This window comes from Elephantulus edwardii, unplaced genomic scaffold, assembly GCF_000299155.1.
Source record: "Elephantulus edwardii isolate Elephantulus edwardi_28Jun2011 unplaced genomic scaffold, EleEdw1.0 scaffold00060, whole genome shotgun sequence".
In the NCBI taxonomy this organism is placed as follows: Eukaryota; Metazoa; Chordata; class Mammalia; order Macroscelidea; family Macroscelididae; genus Elephantulus; species Elephantulus edwardii.
The window spans coordinates 11094987-11114463 of NW_006399810.1; the positions used below are offsets into that span (position 1 = coordinate 11094987).

The 19477-nt window shown below is 47.1% G+C and overlaps 1 protein-coding gene across 1 annotated transcript in view; it reads right to left on the bottom strand.

Annotated features, from left to right (window-relative positions):
- Positions 1 to 19477, bottom strand: part of LOC102856993 (receptor-type tyrosine-protein phosphatase N2-like) — a 1387447-nt gene that overhangs the window by 197935 nt on the left and 1170035 nt on the right. The window contains exon 13 of the mRNA XM_006887690.1: positions 4153 to 4365. Within this exon, the coding sequence (XP_006887752.1) occupies positions 4153 to 4365 (213 nt within the window). The remainder of the gene's footprint in view (positions 1 to 4152; positions 4366 to 19477) is intronic.

Sequence of the window (19477 nt, forward strand, 5' to 3'; positions counted from 1 at the left end):
CAACCAAGATGTGCACTTTTCGTGACTCTGTTTACAGGCGGTCCACACTGTCTGAATGCGTGCCTTTCTCTGAGTTTAGCTCCAAAGGCCTCAAAGTACACAAGGAAACCTGCTTGGTATTGTGAAATAAACCATCAAAAGGGAACTTGCTGAAAATTCTGCAGGAGTCTCTGCCCTCATGTCAGGCAAGGAAGAGTGGGCTGGCAGAATACTAAACTTGCTGTTCAAAGATGATCAAAGCATCAAAGACATGGATGCAACATTCAAAAAGAGACTCAGTGGAGAAAAAGAAAGAGAATATCTTCTAATAACCTAACAACTTATTTTTGGCACAGTTTTTACCCAATCATCACTCACAGAAATAGGGCACCTAACATGAAAAAATACATGAAGTATTCTGGTTTACCAAACATTCACAATTCTTTGGTGCCTTGACATTACCTGGAGTGCATGTGTACACACACACACACACACACACTTTCTCTCTCTCTCAAAATGTCATGACCACTTATAAATATGGCATAACGTTTTAAAAAATTAGCTGAGATAATTAAGTACAAACTTAATCCAACTACATTACATTTTGAGTGGTTAGAAGAAAAAAAATTGACTGAAAACAATGTGGACAAAGCTGGGTGGCATTATTCTATTAAAAAGATCTTTTTTTCACTTATTCTGAAAGTCAATATACCCATTGGTTTCTATAACTAAGCAAACTCAGCTGTGATAAATTATCTCATAAGATTGATATCTCACTAAGTGTTAGAAGTGAAAAAGTCAAAATTTATTTGATTTTTTAACAGGTAAAGCAAAAATCTCTCTCACATAGGCACATGGCCACAAACTCACATCCACACACACCCCTAAATGTTGACTGCCTATGAAACAGTTCAATTTTAAGGAAGATGAAATTATTTTACATGGATTATATTAGAATCTAGTGCTTTGAAATGATGTTAAAAACTTACTATTTGAAAACACTTGTGACGCATTGTAACCCAAAATCCCATGGCATGCAATGTGTATATGTATGTATAAGTATGGATAAGTTTACCAGAAACTCTAATGTGAAGTACTTTACAAGATGTACTTTGTACAGGCTGAAGTATACTTAAAAATACTTTCTAAAAAGTTGACGCATTGTCTCCCTGTTCCTGCTGGAAGTGCTGTGTAATACTATCAGTGCTTATGCTGTTTCACTGGGGAAAAACTTAGTCTCCTCAGACTCTCTGGCAAAGGGGACTCACACAAGCAGAGGACCTCAAGGCCTCACTCAGAATAGCAACTTGTCACTTCACTCCTTTCAGCCCACTTCCCAGAATTCTTGCTCTCCTGTTCTTCCTTCCTTTCCCTACAATAACAATACTTAGTACTTTTTCTTAAAAGGTAAATTCAAACGTCTTACATCCTCACCTACCTTTCTTTCATTCTGAAATCACTTCTGCTCTAACCAAGAAAACAATATTTTTCTTTTCCAGAAACTTTTTAAAAAAGGTATTGTTATTTCCATCATGTTGCTAGGAAATGAATCAGAAAAGCAAGTTGTTCAATTTTCCTTGTAACCCAGTGATGGAGAATCCTGATGTCTGCCCAAGAGCTTACCTTTATTAAAACATTACTTAAATCCAGTATTTCTAAAAAGAATTAAATATACTGAATCAACAGTTTTTCCTGAGATCTATTACTTTTATGCTTATAATACCTGACAAACTTTTCAGATATATTTTTAAATCTGAAGAGGTATCAGTGGTGGCTGGGAAAAATCCAAACGAGCTATAGACACATTAATGAAAAAAGTATCTGCTTCATTTGCAAACATAAATGTTCTCTGTAACTAAAATTTATGAGGCTGTAATATTTCACTTGGTTAAACTGAAAACTAAAAAAAGTATATAATCCTTCTTCTCATTTGTTGAGTCCTATTTTGCTTACTAAATAAAGACAACACAACAACAGCTGAGCACCAGCACTTTCTGACTAGTAAACAATCTATTTTCATGGGGTCAAAGCCTCACATTTAGTCAAAGTCGTTCCCTAAAGGGTATTTGGTAGTGATTTCAACCCTATGTCAAACAGAAAGAAAATCTTTTCAAAATAACTCCATTTCCAAAATTTCCCAGATCATAATTTTAAAGGAAAAGTGAGCCCCCTTTTTCCTTTTTATTAATCTGAATTGAAGAAAAGCACACATTTCATTTACTGTCTGGATTACAGATTCTTATTAAACAAACCAGAGCTCATTATAAAATCAATATCAACTTAACCACTATGCCCCCAGGAGGAACAGCAAAAAGGTCACTCCAAGAAATTCAAACAATTTTCCTGCTGGAAGGGCACGATTTTAATTACAGATACTATTAATTAGAGCTGTCACTGGAAGATTTTTTTTTCCCTGTTAATTATCACAAACTCAGTTTTAAGTATGCATTTTCAACCTGCATCTTTCAAAAAAATTAGTCATTTCTGCATGCAAGTCCAACCTTTTCGTGCTATCAATATTTTATATTTGAATTTCAAAGTATTTCAAAGGATGCCAAGCTTTCTAAAAATCTACACCAGTATGATCTTCCGTCTTTCACACATGGAACAGAATTGGTGTGATAATTTATTGATGCACTGACACAGCCTTGGCCCTGAAGGAAGACCTGGGTTTTTTCCTTCCTTCCTTTTTTTCCGCCCCCCCATATTGATGATCTTTTTCAATAACATTTCTGGGTAAACTCTTACACATTTGAGTTACTTTCCCCCCACCCCCCAGTCTTCTTTTTCAAAAGTGATTTTTCTTTGAAGCAAAGCTCCATACTACTACCGAAATGCCATCTTCAACACATTTGAAGTTGCCATTTCTTTTCATAAGGAATAGGTTCTAGTGACCGTACATGTAAGCTCCATCTAGACAACTGGAGACTTTCTCAATTCAGTGATGATAGTCAGACTTTTGAGGTGAGAAATGTTATCTCCTGGTCTCTTTTCAGCACAGACATTTTAGAAATTCATCCCACAGCTCCTCAAGGGAGGGTCAGAGCAGCCCACAGGGCAGAGGAAAGTTAGCTTTGACAACCTCATAAAGGAAGCTCTGCTAAGTAATTTGGGGAAATACTGTTCTGGAAAGAACTTGAGGGCCTGCCCCCAACCTCCATGTAACCATAATCATAAAATAATAGTATTTCATTTACATATGGCAATAAAATATAATGTATTAGTTACAAGACCTATTCTACATAATAATCAGAAGCCTGGGAAAAAAAAAACAACCCAAAGATTCTAATTACATGAAAGAAAAACTTACACAAAGATATACCTATTGAACTTTCAAGATACAAATTGCATAAGACATCTTATTTTCTCAAATGGGAAAATACACCTGAGACTCAATGATGTTTTATACTAAATCAAATGCTGTGAATTGTATACTTTCTGAGCTTGCACTGCTCGTAAACTTGAACGCCTATTTTCATTAACAGGCTATTATAAAACATGAAATACATAGTGTAGAGCCTCCCAAATAATCTAAGACTTTGTCTCTGCCCAATTTAGTCTGAGGATGCCTTCTCCACACTTTGACTGGTTTCTAATTTCTTTCCCAGATTCACTGTAATATTTCTGTACTACCAGGCCACAGCTGCCACCAGTATTCTCACAGTGACATTCTTGGTTTACGTCCCATTTATCAGCATTATATTTCACTTTATCCAAATAATAGCAAAGGGTGGCTACAGATCAGGTCAAAGGATCTTTTCATATAAGACCCTGAGGAAACCAGTGATTTAAGAGACATCTTCAAACATCTCTACAACCAATTTATCTAGCAACTCTGACATTTTTCATTAATAGTGGCCAAACTAAGAAAGATAACAGATAATACATAATTCATGTATTGTACTCCCCCCCTTCCACATTTCTAATTAGCAACTTGCTTTCACAGCTAACAGGAGACTATCCAAGAACGGCATAAGATTAATATAGAGAGCTGTAAAGCTGTGGCTGTGATATATTTACATGAATGCTAATGAGGAGTTCCAAATTGTCATCATAAAAGAATCTGAAGTATGAATAAATGAACAATTGCAGGGACTGGGGGAGGGACCAGTGAGAAGTTAAACAATCTGTTTAGCTGATGAGCTGAAAGCACAGGGTTCTTTTTAACCTTACCTGGTAAGCAGCAGTGGCATCTGGACCTGGGTCCCCCCCTAGTCCTGAGAGTCTCTCCTTCAGCTTGTAGTGGGAACTGTGGCGCAGGCAGTAGATGACTCCGGAAGCCAAGAGGACCCCAATGATGCATGCGATGGAGATCAGGGTGAGGACCACAAACTTGGTGGAGTCTTCTTGCTCTACTTGATGAGGCAGAAACTTGAGCTTACTTTTCTAAAGGGGAAAAATAAAAAAGGACAGAGGGAGTCCGTTAGTACTTCCCAAATTATAACCTCTTAAAAGCAGGAGAGACACATGCTTTCAAAATACATCTTGAAGTCCAACTCAGCATGGTGCTGTGTTAGCACTGAAACAAGAGGGGTATATAGAATGGCACCCTTCATGTGAGACGATGCTCTTTCCAAGAATATATTATAAACGGCAATATTTTCAAGAGAAAAGTTGAAGGCAAACTTCCTTCCTCCCTTAATGGCAGCTAGTTTTAAAATTAAACAATGCAAAGTATTTAATAACTAATCTGCTGCCTTAAGTTAAAATTGTTTATGCCTTCTTTCAAAAAGGTACTAGGGGAAAATACAGCAATTTATCCAGACATCTACAGAAGTTGGGGTGTAAGGGGAACAGAGTGAGGGCAGGAGAAAGGGATGAGGAATGCCTAGACCCTGCTGTGGTTATAAATAGCAACAGAAGCCCTTTCTTTAGCACACAACAGAATGTGGGGCTGGTTTGGTGAGTGTTCCTATTAATATTCTTCTTAATATTTCAGGTGATTTGTCATCCTGGAAATTGCTCTGCTCGCCTTTGATGTCATGCCCATGGGAGTGACAGGGACCAGTGGAAGCCACGCTCCAGACCACAGTCCACTGTTGCCCAGGCTTGTATGCCCACACTTTCACAGCTAAGGTTGCCGGGTTTTGTTGTGTTTTGCTTTTCATTTCTCAAACCAAGGCGTCACAAGACTGTGGGAGAAAAAGGATGGCTCAGGGAGTTCTGTTTTTCATGGTTCCAGACTCTTTCAGAGACTGAATGCTTCTTGGGCTGGGGAGAATGGAGGTAAAAATATGAGAAAGTCCTGGTGCATTTCACCGTATCCATGTGCTAAAAGTTGTACCCTGATTTCCCCTCATTAGCTTCATTATAAGGTATATTAGCAACAATTAAAAACGCAACAGGAAAATGAAAAGACTGGCCTGCAAATTGCAGGAGACTCACTTGGCCAGCACACCCCTCTCACAATTAGTGGGGAAATGAATTGAAAAGCACGCCCCTGCCTCAGTACTGGTTGCTACAAGATGAGAACAATTAGCAAACTCCTTTCCACCACCTAATTTCACGTGGTAACAAAATGGATTTTTCCCCATGAATGCCTGGCCGGCCTATTCATTATCTCTCTTCTATTAGTAATTTTCTGCTCTGTATTCAGCTACCCAACTCTTAATTTCCTCCTGTCTTGCAGTGTACACAGTGGCTCTTATGTCAGGCTGGGTCCATTTTTATCTTGTAATCATAAAGGCCACCAAAGCAATTATCGCTGGTCTTGACTGGAAAAGCTGGTCATTAATTAGCCTCCTTTTGCCTTCGGTACAGCGGATTAGCCAGTGCTGGGACTGAGTTAATGGAAACGCGGGATAAATGAGAAAAGACTCCCAGATTTTCTTGCCTGGATGCGCGGCTCCAAGGAGGACGGTTAGGTTAGTAAACCGCGGGAGGTGGACTGAAGAGAGGGAAAAGGAGGGGGAGGAAAAAGAAAGAGGAGGAGGAGGGCCCGGAGGGGGGAGGAAGAGGGAGGGAGATAGAGTGTGGGGAGCCTGGACTGAAGGGGGAGGGGGAGCGAGAAAATGGGGGGGCGTGCAGCAGCGGCTAGAGTCCCCAGCGCGCAGCACTCGGGTTCTCGGCTATGCAGAGTGCAGCCGGGAGACCCCTCTCCCTCCGCCTCCCCCTCCTCCTGCTCCCTCCTTTCGGAGCACCGAGAGCTGCCAGAGGGAAGTCACTCCCCAGAACCGGCCAGCCCACCCCCCAAAGGCAACCAAGCTCTCCCCCCACGGCGTCCCCGCACCCCCTCCCCACGCAGGGTGAGCGCCCGAAGCAAATAAATAAATAGGAGGTATCCAACCAGGACGCGGCACAATCAGGAGGCGGGCGGGAGGGACTGGCGCCCTCGCGGCGACGCGCACCGCCCCAAGCCAGGCTTGGCGACCGAGCGGCGCGCGGGGGTCCGCCCGGCCGCGGTGGCGGCGGAGGGGCGCCCCCGGGACCCGCCCGGAGTCTCCTCCTCTCCGGCGAGCGGCATTTGATTACTCGCGTCTGTCCGGCCGCACATTTAAAGCGGCCCCGCGGGGGCCCGCGTACCGCCTCCAGCTCCTCCTCTCGCCGGCCGCCGGGCCGCCCCCCAACCCTGATCGGGGATCCGGGAGGGGCGCGCGGACTCTGCGCGGGCGGCGGGCGCAAAGAAAGGAAAGCCGCAGAGCTCACTACTCTGAGTCCCTGGTCCTGGGGACGCGTCCCGCAGAGATTGGGTTCCGTAGCCGAGGGACACGCCGCCGCAGGTGCAGGCGATTAGCATTTCACTTCTAAGGGTCAATGATCCCCGGGGCTTTGGGTGAGAGGTCAAAATCTGCATCTAAATGGGAGATTGGTTTGGGACAAAAATGCTGGTTCCCTGCCCTCTCCACGCAAGGTCAGGCCGCTGAACCTGGGTTCGTTACACCATCCCAGGCGGCTGGGCGCCTCGCGCTCCGAACCCTGTCGCCGAGATCTCCTTGGGTGTCAGCCTTTAGCGCGTGGGAACTGCACGCCTGCCCCAGCTTTCCGCAGCACCAGCGCCTCTTCGGTGGCGGACAGATAAGGCGACCACAACAAAGGAAACCTCGCCAGGCGGCTGGTAAGGAGGCTTTGCTGTTCCACTGCGCGGGCGAGGCGCGCGCACCCGGCCCCAGAGCTGCGCGCAGCAGTCAGGAAAGCTTTCAAGACTCACACAGTCGCACGCGGGACAGAGCACTGGAGCCATGCCACGCACGCCTTACCCGTCAGCCGACTGTTCATAACAGGGAACCTGGCGAATCCAAGTGCCTGCGCTTGGAACTGGGGATTTTACCAACCTTAGCGCACGGAGATATTACATGTGTACAGATGCTCTATAGCCAAACTGGTTGCACGAGTGCACGTGCAATGCACCTTTAATGTAGCCCACACCTCAGTGCACGCTCTGGCAAACGACCACACTCAGCACACTTACGAACATGGCACACACACACGTTCACTTCACAGAACCCCAAACTAACCTTTAAGTTTGCTGAGCAAGGGTATGATAGGGTTAGAAAAAAGCATTGAGGGTTAGGATGTACTCTCAACAGGCCCTTTACTTTTTAAAAGGGCACGGAACAAACACGCGCAGAGCTTTCAAGGAGTGTAGGGTGAATTACAGTTAATACCTAATAGTTTCAGAAAAGGGTGGATTGTGCTTCTATTTTAAGTTTAGCATTTGTCTCGCCTTGCAGAATTTGGCCAAGGTTGGTTGTGCCCCAGCGAGCTGAGCACTCAAAGGAGCCCTAGAGAGGGGACGATTCGTCTCGGGACCTTGGTGAAGCTTCTTGCTAGGACTGCTCGCTCTGCTCCACGGCCTTCCCTGCGTGGAGCCAGTGATTCGCAGGCGGTGCGGTTCCCTGGGAGAGCGGCCGGAGCCTACTCTGTGTAGCGCAGAGGGGCTGTGGGGCTGCTGGTCCTCACGCCACAGCTCCTTCACCCAGAACCCTTGGAATTCATTCAAAGGTCAAATAAAAATGTCAAGGATAGTGATTGCCAAGAGTTCAGGCTTCTCCTCCTTGGACTCCCTCTCTCCCCTTTCCAGCTACCCGGACCCCTGCTGAGTCCCAATGGCTCACGGAGGAGAATGGAGGGGGGGGGGGTCAATCCCCTTTGAGCTCTGTCTCTTCCACTCTCTCTAGACTCCCCGCTGACTAGTGCTCCATGGGGGAGGGGCTGGCCTGATTATCTCCAGGTTTGCCAAGCCAGGTCGTTCTGCCGCAGAGCTTCCTCCCAATGGGGGGAAGAGAGATGCTCCCGGGTGGGCCAAACTGGCAATCCGATAGCGTTGGGGCCCAGCCCAGGCTGGCTTTTGGGGTGGAAAGCACGGTGTCAGGCATTTGAGCCGGGTGAAGGTGAAGAGGGGACCTGACTTTGAGGGAAAGGTCCTGTACTGTGTGCTGAGTGGGGTGATTAGACTGACACTAAAATCAAGGTTGCAAGATCACAGTGGGGATGGGGGTGGGTGTTAGCAGTGGCAGTGTGGTGCTTCGGATGGAACTTGAAAAGGTTCCTTTCCTTGGGACACTCCCCAACACGATGCACAGAACTAATACTGGGTTCAGCAGAGGGGACACGGGATGGGGAGGTGAGGTGGCCGCTGAACTAGTTTCAGTAGGAGTCAGAATCCAGCGGAGGGGTGGGGGGAAGAGGGGAGAATCTAAAAACTTTTACCCAGTACTTATCCGTTCTGGAGGACTGTTGGGAAGTTCAATCTTTAAAATCAGGGGGAAAATTTTTTTTAGAAATTCTTGTTGAGTTTTTTAAAGGAGATCATGAACCCTTTTCCTTGGCATAATGATTGAGTTTCATTAACTTTAGAAGACTTTTCTCCACCTTCCTCTTAAACTCCTAAACATGAGTTGGGGGTGGGTGTTAGTTCAGTATTTGCTTCAAAGTGAACCAAATCCATCAATCCTGACCAGACATAATTTTGGTGGCTGTCACAGTCCCCTTTGATTACTTCTTGGTCCTCCTCACCAAAGGCCGAGCCACTGTGTCTATACTGCAGGTTCTTTTCTGAAACCTTGCTCTTGGACTAAGCTCAGCAGAGTTCCAGACTAATTAGAGGCATTTTGTCAATCTGGACTTGGAATGGAAAGAAAATAATGGTTAAATATTTATAACTCTGACATTTACCATCAGACATTTTTTTTAAAAGAAGACCTCTTTCTGTAGTGTGGCAGCTTGGCTTACTGGAGGTGTGGGAGATTAAGTGAGGATGAAGGCTAAGGAAGATGCAATCCTCAGAATCATGGTCATACAAAGAACCTACGTCTACAGCTGTGTCTCTGATGTGTAAGATATACAGGTATACAGGGAACTAATGCTCGGGTCCTTAGAGAATAACCACTGTAGTCAAGCATCTAAACCCCATAGGGAGGGGCAGAACTGCTTCACAGGCTTCCCAAGGCTGTACATTTTGATGTAAAGCAGATTCTGGCTTCCTTCTCTCTGAGAATGGATGGTGGGGGTATCCACTAACTTGTGGGTTTCCAACAAGTGCTTTAACCACTGTGGCACAGGACCTCTAGAACCAGAATTTAAGCTTTAAGGAAAAAAAAAATCAAGAATAGTTAAGTCAACTATCAAGTTAGCTGTACCTAACAGTAAGCTGAAGCACAATACTGATATTTCTTCAATACAACCATCCACACGGCAATTCTTCTAATCTAGAATTTTGCAGATACTGTGATTAGAGGAAAGATATGGCTATAGAAGACAATTGTGGAACTTAGAAATGAGAATTCTCTTGACAACTGTCTTGACATGTTAAAACCATTTTTGATCTGTGCTTTTAAATAAAGGTGCTTAAATAGCCTTCAAAACTTCATTTAGCTGTCCCTTTGATAAGCATAAAAGACAAGAAAATAGAATTCCATACCCAAACCAAGTTGTAAGAATTGAAGCAGCCACACAAATACAGAATTGAAGGGTAATAAACAATTGTTATTGGGTAGCAAAATTTAGCCCTTTTCTGAGGCTGTGTAATGTAACCAGTTAGTAAGAGGAACTCATTATTTAAGTCACTGACTTGCATTTTAAAGAATGCTCAACCAAGAAAAACCCCATACACAAAACTTACATACACAGGCAATTAACTACATGAACATTACACTTCTAACATTGTCATGATTTAATTTCGTATTGTTTTTAAGGAGTTTGGTTTATAAGTGCAGCCTCATCTTGGACTTTTTAAAACTTTGCTATAATGGTAAAAATTAGAAATTAGTTTTAGCAACCACTGGTGAGTTACTGTAACAAACCTTTTATCTTCTACATTACAAAATTATTTGGAAATTTTATACTAATTTTACTAAAGCATATTAAAGTATAGTACCTGTCACTTTAAAGATGGTACATTTTTAAAAACAGTTTTCAGACCATGGCAAGTGACCAAACTTAAAAATATGGCAGGGGGGAGGTGTCTTAAAATATTTTTAAAGTATTTTTTAAAGCTGTTAACTGAACTATTTTTAATTTGGAATTCGCCACAGAATTCTAATAAATGAGAGAAGTCAGGCGGAAATAATCATGTATTAATTCTCTGCATTACAAAATCTTTTCAGAAGCTATTATCAGAGCAAGAGGCATTGTGGTCTGAATTCAGGGTGGGAGAAATCCTTTGTGCAACTGAAAGCCATTGTTCCTCTGTGCAGATGAAATTGTACTTGCAAATCTGCCATTCAAGTAGCCAAAAAAAAAAAAGCCTAGATAGGCAAAAGGGGGATCACCAAGAAATAATTATGCCTAAATATAAACCTTAATAAAAATAGGATATGGCTGTTTTTAAATAGGCTATTTGTTGGAGCCCCCAGGTATAGACATAAAAGTAAATATACAAAGATAATAAACTTTGTCATCTTCAAATATTCCTAAAACACTAGTTTTAAGATTACTGTAGTTTTTTAAATCTCAGGGAAGATTTAAGATACAGATGTTTGGTGCGGACAGGTGAACCCTGTGTGCTAATTGCTAGGAGGGACTGATAAACAGCCAGTTGTCTCCAACAGAATAGAGACTAGAGACAACCAATTTAAAATAGGCCAAAGTGGATAAACTCACCAAGAGAAAGCCCGCTTGGAGCCATCTTTTGAATTTACAGCAGGAGCTTTTATTAAACTCAAACTCGGCCAATAAACTTAATGCACCCCCTCCTAGCTCTTATTTTTGACATGCATGTGGTTTCTGAAGTCTTGTGGAAGGTGCGCACATACACAGACACTTCTTCACAATCTTACTAGCACAGCACCAAGGTATTAAAGACTAGGATTTACTCCCAAAGCAACAAACCCTCTTCAAGAGTCAGGATATTTACTTCACCTCCTTCAGGATTTTGTCCAGTGGCACCACTGTGCCACTAATTTGAGAATCTCTCCATTTTCAGTCCCTCTATGGAGAAACTGGAAGGGCCTAAGGCACTCACTCTCTCCCTTTTTCTGTCGTTATTTGCCTCTTATTTATTTATAAGATCCATACAGAGGTCGGAAAGACTAGACCACAGCGTTGGACACAAAGGGTAGATGAATTCTTGGGACCTGCAGTTTATTCACACTACTGAGAAAGGTCACGTTGTGGCTCGCGGCCTTCCATTCACTGCACGGGCACAATGCCATCGCTCCAACCTTGCTCCATGCCACAAAGCGCGCTGGCTGCTGCGGCTGTACAGGAGGGATTAATAGCCCCAACAACGACCTCATCAAACCAAGTATTCAGAAAGTTCCACAAGACCTGACCAACGTTCACCTCCACAACTCAACAGGGGGCATTTTCCTCCTATGTTGGATAAAAAGCGAACAGCTTCAATCACCCTTTCAAACTCAAACCTTTCTCCTTCTCACTATCTCTTCCATCCTAAATTCTGAGGAAAGCTTGGATAAAGCTCAATCAAGGAAAACTATGGATACGTTGAACCCTTGAATCTGGAGGGTAAGGCTTCCTCAGCCCTTGGCGTCCTGGAGGCGGGGACTGTGCCGCCCGGGTTGGTGCACACGGCCTAGGCTGCTGAGCGATCCTCGAGTTCTGGGTGCTTCGAGCTCTGCTCAAAGGCACCCGCCCGGCGTCTGCGCCCTGTAACCTTAGGATGGACCTCCGACTCTCCATTAAATCGGCAACTTAAGCCCTGAGCGTGAAGACACTAATGGGGAGGAAGCGGAGGGCTGGAGGCAAGGCAGACGATAACAGCAGTGACAGCAGAACCACTTGGGCAGTCGAACTGGCAGTAGCTCTCCAAACACCGGTGTCCGCGCCTCGCAGGCTAGCGCCTTGGGCACTGCGCGCCCGCCCCGGTAGCTCAGAGCCCTGGCAGCTCAGCACTGTTGTCCCCATGGTCTGAAGGCAGGTCGCCTCTCTGGGCCTGGGGAGGGGTGTGTGTGTGTGTGTGTGTGTGTGTGTGTGTGTGTGTGTGTGTCGGGTGGGTGGAGGGAGAAAGAAACTGTAGGCTCTGGCGACTGCAAAGCAACCTCCCCCAACTATTCCAAGTCAGAGCAAGGTGGGGACCTGAGATGATGCACGGTAAGCTTAGCGCCTCTCAGCGGAGAGACCGCTTTGCAGCTAAGCCTGGTCCAAGGAAGAAAAAGAGCGGGAGACTTTCTCTGGCTCTAAAAGCTGATTTTGCAGCGGTTTTAAATGTCTGACTTGGGGGTCTGCTGGACAGTCTGCAGTGAGGCTTTTTTCAAACTACAAGGGTCTCTGTCTAGAACCGTACGGAGCCTTGGTGAGGGGATGGAAAGTTCCTTGGTTCCATGCATCCTTGGCTGCACGTCCAAGTTTCTTGGGATGGGGAGGCAGGCTGCCTCACTGGAGGTAGAGGGTGAGTGAGGTGTGTGGAGCGCTAGTTACTGTTTGGGAGTAGGGAGGTGGCCTTTCAGGGGCGGGTTCCAGACAGATTCGGAGCTCAGCTCAGGGAATCCTCCCCTCGCATATGACTCTCCACTCCCTTCCATTCGAACCCCAAGCCCGGAGATCTGCTTAGCACAAGGGGGTGCCTCCAGGAATCCAGCAAGGAACCCAGAAGAGCACTCTAAAATGGGGCACGAAGGGGCAAAAAAATGTGTGTGTCCCCTGGCTCTCCTTCCTCCTGGTGGCACACTGCTCTCCTTGCTCGCGCATTTCACGTGCACACCCCCACCCCCACCCCGTCTGTACCTCCAGCTCCCCACACACCCATATCTTGGCCGCCTAAACTAGGCGAGTGAGGCAAGTGACATGACTGGGAAAGGGACAAGTGTTCGTTTGGGTGCAAAGTCAAGAGGAGACAGTTTTAGCCCTGGTTGGCTAGGGCTCCCGCGCGGGGTGCTCTGCCGGGACCCCCCCCCATCTGTATGCTTGGGAAGATCTGCCCCTAGCCAGTTCACCCCTGAACGCAAGCCCGCTCGCCCTCTTGGGGACTGTCCCCCAGACTCAGACCTCCCCAGCAAGCCTGGAGATTTTACAGGTGTCTTTTTGCAACATGCGATTTTGTCACCCACTGGCCTCAGCTCCTAAATCCACCCAGCTCCGTCCCCTGTGCCCACCCTCCACTCTGCTCATCCCGCCACCTAGGAGTCTCGCGAGTCCCTCACTTGGTCCCTCCTTCTCTCTCCTTCCCCCCCACCCCAACTCCTCATCCCTTCCCCAGAGCTGAAAGGACTGGCCCGGCAGGTCCCGCAGCGGGGACAGGGCGCTGGCGGTTACCTGCAGCTGTCCCAGCTCCGAGCGCCCAAATCTGAGAACGAAGGGGCGTGTGCACAGCGCAGGGGCTTCAGCGCCCGGCTGCTGGGGAGACCAGCGCCATCACCCACAGCCAGCCTTGTGCCCTCTGCCAAAAGCAACTCATCGATGGCGAAATCCTTCTCCGGACCAAAAACTTCTTTCCAGGCCGGCGAAGACAAAGGTGTGGCGCGCGGTGGCTGTGGCCACGGCTCCCACAGTAGCAGGCAGCAGCCACCACGGACTCCAGCCAGTGAGCGCGGCGCACCGCAGCCGGAGCCGCGCGCTCCGCCCCCAGCCCCAGGGGCGCGGCGGCCGCTGGGCAGGAGCCGCAAGCGCGCAGACCTGCTTGGGGAAGGTCCCCGCGGAGCAGCTGGGCGGCGCGGGCCGTGCGCTCTGCTTCAATTCCAGCGCGGCCGCCGCGGCCCCTCCTTATATCCGGCCGCCCGCGCGCACCCGGCCGGCGGCGACGGCGGCAGCGGCACATGGCCCATCCACCGGTTGCTATAGCGATGTCTCCCCCCACATGTTGCTGACAGCAATTGGCTAAGGGGCCGGGGCTCTTGATAAACCCTCTCCCGAGTGAGACTATGAATGGACATTGGCTTTGTCAGTCATTTAGAAAAAGCTGCAGCTCCGGGCTTGCGCCTTTTCTTTCTTTTCAGTCTTTTTCTCTTTCATCATCCAAGTCTTACTTCATATTGTGGAAGTTCAGGGTAGGGCTCCCGAGGGCGAGGGACCTCAGCAAGAAAAGTAACACCCGCGCATCCCTGACGTGAACTCCTTTTGCGGGGGTGAGCATGCGTCTCTATCTTTGCTAGAGAAAAAGGAACAGCAAATAGTTCTTGGGGGATCATTTCCCCCACTTTTGCCTCTTGGGCATTTCTCATCTCCAAACGGAAGCAGGTGAACTCTGCGGAACAAATGATGGCAGGGAGGGATCCTTCACACTAATTTTAAATCAAACCCCCCTTTGAGAGTTTGGTTAGGTTTTTTGTTTGTTTGTTTTGTTTTGTTGTTGTTTTTAAGTCTTGAGTGTCATGCAAATGGCCTCTTTCCTAAAGCTGAGCCCTAGTTTGAACTTGGCCACCATTTGACTCTGGCCAAATGACCAAAGGGCGGGAGGAGACCCTGGTAGAAATCGAGCTGCCAAATGCTTAGAGGGATCCATTCCAAAATCCGTCCTCTCCCCACCTGCCCAAGTCAAGGCAGGTCCCCAGGAGCAGGAGCGTGGGCCAGGGGTGATAGGTCTCCGCTCCCCGTCACCTGTGCCTCCAAAGTTCTCTATCTCACTATGAGGACCCAGGGTACAGTCAAGCAGGTCTGAGAGGCACAGCAGACGCTCCAGGGGTGGGAGGGCGCTCGCAGAGTGGTTAGATAGGCCAGACTAGTCCCCAGACGCTGGTGGTGGCCTCCCCTCCCTCCAGGAGCCCTGGACCGTGCTTTCCCCAAGCCTCTCTCCCCCTCGGGGTCACTCTCATTGCAGCCTTTCCTCATTCACTCTCCCTCACGTTTCCAAGGACTGCGGCCTGCAGCCACAGGTTGGAGTAACCCCCGGTGAGCTGCAGCCCCCGCTGAGTGGCAAAACGCTGAAAACCCAACATCTGTGTGTACAATGCGCTCTCCAAGGCCCACAGCTGCAGGAACAAGGGGAAGAAAGAAAAGAGTGGGGGAAGCAGATCTTGTCAGATGCAGATGACAGTCTGCGCAGGGCTCTTTAGTTTCTCCTTTTCTGGAAACCTAGGCGCCCTCCTCCCAGGACCCCCCCCCCCTTTTCCACCGCCTCCCCATTGTTCCCGGCTCCCGGGACAGCTGGAGACAGCGGGCCGCGCTAAGCAGGACAGCCCCTTCCTAACCCAGGCGACCTCGCCCGCCCCCTCTCCCGGCCGGGTCCCTGCCCGCGCGCCCCACACTTCTCTGGCCCACTCCACATTCTCCTTCTCTCGCCGCTAGAACTGACCCCAGGGGGGCCCTCCTCATTTCCTCCTCCTCTTTCTTCCACTGCCTCCCAGCCCCCAGGCCTGCCCTCAGCCACAGACTGAGTTCTAGAAAGCCTCAGGAGCTCGCTCCCAGGAGCCAGCTTCTCCAGAGTAGAGGCCAGAGCCCACCATCCATCCAGTGCTTGCGACCTGCCTTTGCCTAAAACGCACCCAAAGGACTGTTTCTTCTGACCAAAGGGTCTGGCTTGACATTTATTTATGTGTTGGTCGGGCGGGGATGGGGGTGGGAGGAGTGCGCTTAATGGAGCCTCACTCAAGGCAAACAAGTGAAACGTCTTGAATCAGTCAGCGAGCGCACACTGGGGGTGGCAGGAGGGCCTACTGCACGTTTGCGGGGTTGCGAGAAACCAGAGAGAAGTATGAGGAGAAATCTATTCAGACAACTCCCTGCCCTCGCCCTATGTGCACAGAGCACTCCAGAAGCGGAGAGCAAGGACTAGGTCAACTGCGACCTCTCCGCCTTCCCACCCTAACCCCGTATCACAGAGCCATGGCCTGGTGACCTCGCTCCAAGTGGGCTCCGTGTGCAGGGGTGGGGGACACCTGTCCTGCCCTGCCCTGGGCTTCCCTGGAAGAGAGCCAACTGGCCCCAAACGCGCAGTCTTCACTCCCTCGAGACCCAGAATAAAGAGCTTTTCTGCTGGCATCGCGGGACACCTCTGGGCACAGTCCCAGCTGGTTGTGCTTTACTCCCTCCCCATAGTTATCCTCAGAGGCACACCGATCCTGTCTCCACAGCCCGAGGCGCGCCCTTGCCTAGCACATTGCGAGGGGGTGGCTGGCGGGCGGAGGGCAGAGAAAGGGAGAGAGGGCGATGGCTTGGGGCCTGGGCTCGGGGAGGAGGGCGCCAGGCGAGGGAATGGAGGCGAGGAAAAGATGGAAGAAGAGAGCTTCGCCTTTCCGTCAGACTCGCTAGTAACTAGAGCTCTCCATAGCAACCGTGTGTGTGTGTGTGTGTGTGTGTGTGTGTGTGTGTGTTGTGTATGTGACGGGGCAGTGGGTGTTCCCGCTGACTCTCCTCCTTTGGAGGGTCGCAAGGGGAGGCCCGGAAATCCGAGGTACTGGGGGAGCCTTAGAGTCGGTGGAGACGGTCACGCTGGGCCACGGAGGGGATACGCCCAGGCTTGGTCTGGCAAAGACCGGGCCCTCAAATCTCACTCCTGAGTCCCAGACCAAATAAAGGGTCTGGTTCGTCCTGGAGAGTGCAGCGGGGTTTGTCCGAGTCTGGAGGGTGAATGGGAAGGGCCGGCCTGTGCGCACCGCAGCCAGAGGCAGGGCGTTCGCTCCGGAGCGGAGCCGGGGCAGGGACGCGCGCCCCTGTGCACGGGGGTCGTGCCGACGGCAGCTCGCGCGCAGAAAGGCGCACTCCACGGGCGGCAGCGGTGGAGCTGGGGCTCACGGGCGGCCAGCCAGCAATGTGTGGGCTCGCGGGCGCGGTCGGGGCGGCGGGGCAATTTGGGGGCGGTATCTGCCCCCGCCTGGGCCCTTGGCTGTGAAGAATCGCTAGTTGGCTGCAGCCCGCTTAACCACTGCTCGTCGGCACCCGCTGGTTTTGCTGCAGCCTCGAAGTACTTGGGACTCCCCCAAACAAGGCCGAGGCATGGCCCAACTCCCTGAAGTCGCCTTGCTTGGCTAGCCAGTGCCCAACTCCTAAGTCTCTCAGCTTGTGCAGACCCTGCAGGGCCACATTAGGAGTCAGTAAGGCTGTTTCTGCCGGGGGCTTGGGGCCGCTGCCTTTCAGGCCGGTGAGCGTGGGTGGAAGGCTGAGCGGATGCGTCTCTCTCCTAGCTGGCCTTGCCAGCTGCACCAGGTCGGGCCCTGGGGGTAGTGGTGGTGGTGGCACTGGTGGTCCTGCCAAGCTGCCATAGGAAACGCCACTCCCGGTTAAGGAGCAGCCAATTTGTATCTCTGAACGCCACCAGACAGGGCAGGCAGCTGTGCTAGATAACCTCATTCCTTCCCCTAAAAACTTGGTATGCAAACAAACGGGGCCTCACATCAAGTGCTCCCTACTTTTTCCATATTCCTGAGTTAGTTTGAAGATGTCTCCACATCTGCTTAGAGACCAAATTTTGCCTTTAGAGAGCATGCGTGGGGAGGCGACACAACACAACTTAGGCTGCATTTCTGGACACTTTTCTAGTTAGGTGAACCTTAGATTCCGTATGCACATAGTTACTCCTAAGGGGAAAAGTGGGCGCACATTTAATCACCAGCCCTTTGGTGTACTTTCCAAAATACAGTCTTTGTGGGAAATGGTGATTTATCTTTTTAAAGTCAATCAACTTCTTCCCCATTCTTTCCCCTCCCCCAAGATTTTGCCTGCTGCAAATGGTTGGCTGTTTAAGTGGCGTCCTCAAAGCTTAAAGATAAACGGATTGTCTAGGGAATTCATTAAAGGAACCTATTTGTATTTTAGGTGCTGATCCTTTTAGTCTACTGTTTCAGAAACTGATAAATTAATCCACCAGATTTTCATTCTATGTTCCTTTATTTTAAAATCCTTTCTTGTTTCCAGGGCAGGAAAAATGCATGTCTTGTTAATCCTTAAAAATACTTTAGAAAAGTATTTTGACAATAATGTAAGACTAGATTCAACTAATATCTTGAAAAGTAAATGATGATGTTAGCAATTTTGATTTCTATGAGAGCTTAGACTTAATAAAAATTTTCAATTTACATGATTTCAGTGACATTTTCAGTGAAAACTTTTAAATGTGATGCAAAATACTTTTGAGAGGCATGTTGAGTGAAATAATTTAGATATGAAAAATGAGTATATTATTAATATAGAAGATAGTATTATTAGGCTGATGAATAAAAATATATATAAAATATCTAAGATCTACAAAATAACAATAGAAATAGTTTAATATGATTTGTTGATTCCACTAACATTTCTTTTAAAGTATATTTCACATTTGTATGTGTAATACCTAATGTTCTGTGATAAGAAACTAATTTTCAATCTAGAGATCAAATTGTTATAGATCATATATTGAAATGATTAGGCTAAATCTCCAATGTGTTACATTCTCAAATAAATATATTTTTAAACAAAATAGAGAAAGATCATCATATAATTGGAGATGCAATTATTTTAAAAACAAAACACCACCAATTATAGGAATTTTAGAAAGCATGTTAATAACCTTCTGAGATTCTTTCCTGATTTTAGAAAAATCTATAATAATTTTTAATTTAAAAAATAACAATAATCAATAGTCTAAAAGTTGGATTTTATTTATAAATCCATTTATATCATTCTACACTATGAAAGAAAAATGAAATTAGATTCTTGAAAATAGTTTAAATTTGTGTATGTGGTATTTCTAGATACACACTAATGTTTTTTAAAAATAACATTTTTTAATTTTATTGAGTGCATTTTGAAAGTGACATGTTTTTCTTGACCAATCTCCTTAGAAGAACATAATTATTTTAGCACAAATATTATTTTTTTAAAGAAAACATATGTCTGCAGGCCAATGTAGATGAATATAAATTAAAATTCACTAATGGCAAGTAGTTGCTAGACAAGAGTGGAAAGTCCTTATTCCTACTAGAAAGAGACAGTAAGCCAGTTCTAGCAAAAGGGGGGAAAAAACCCCTGCATATTCAAAGTGCCCTCAACATCCATCTTTGCTTATTGGAATAAAAATTCGTCCTACAGGACAAAGAAATTAATCAAGTAAGGAGAGTCTCTATGATAAGACTTTGCTGCATTTTAAAAAAAAATGTTAATGATTACAAGATACTGCTATAAAAATCAATGCCCTCACTTTACAATCTTGAAATAGTGAATAAAATGGTTCCAATATTTTACTGTAGCT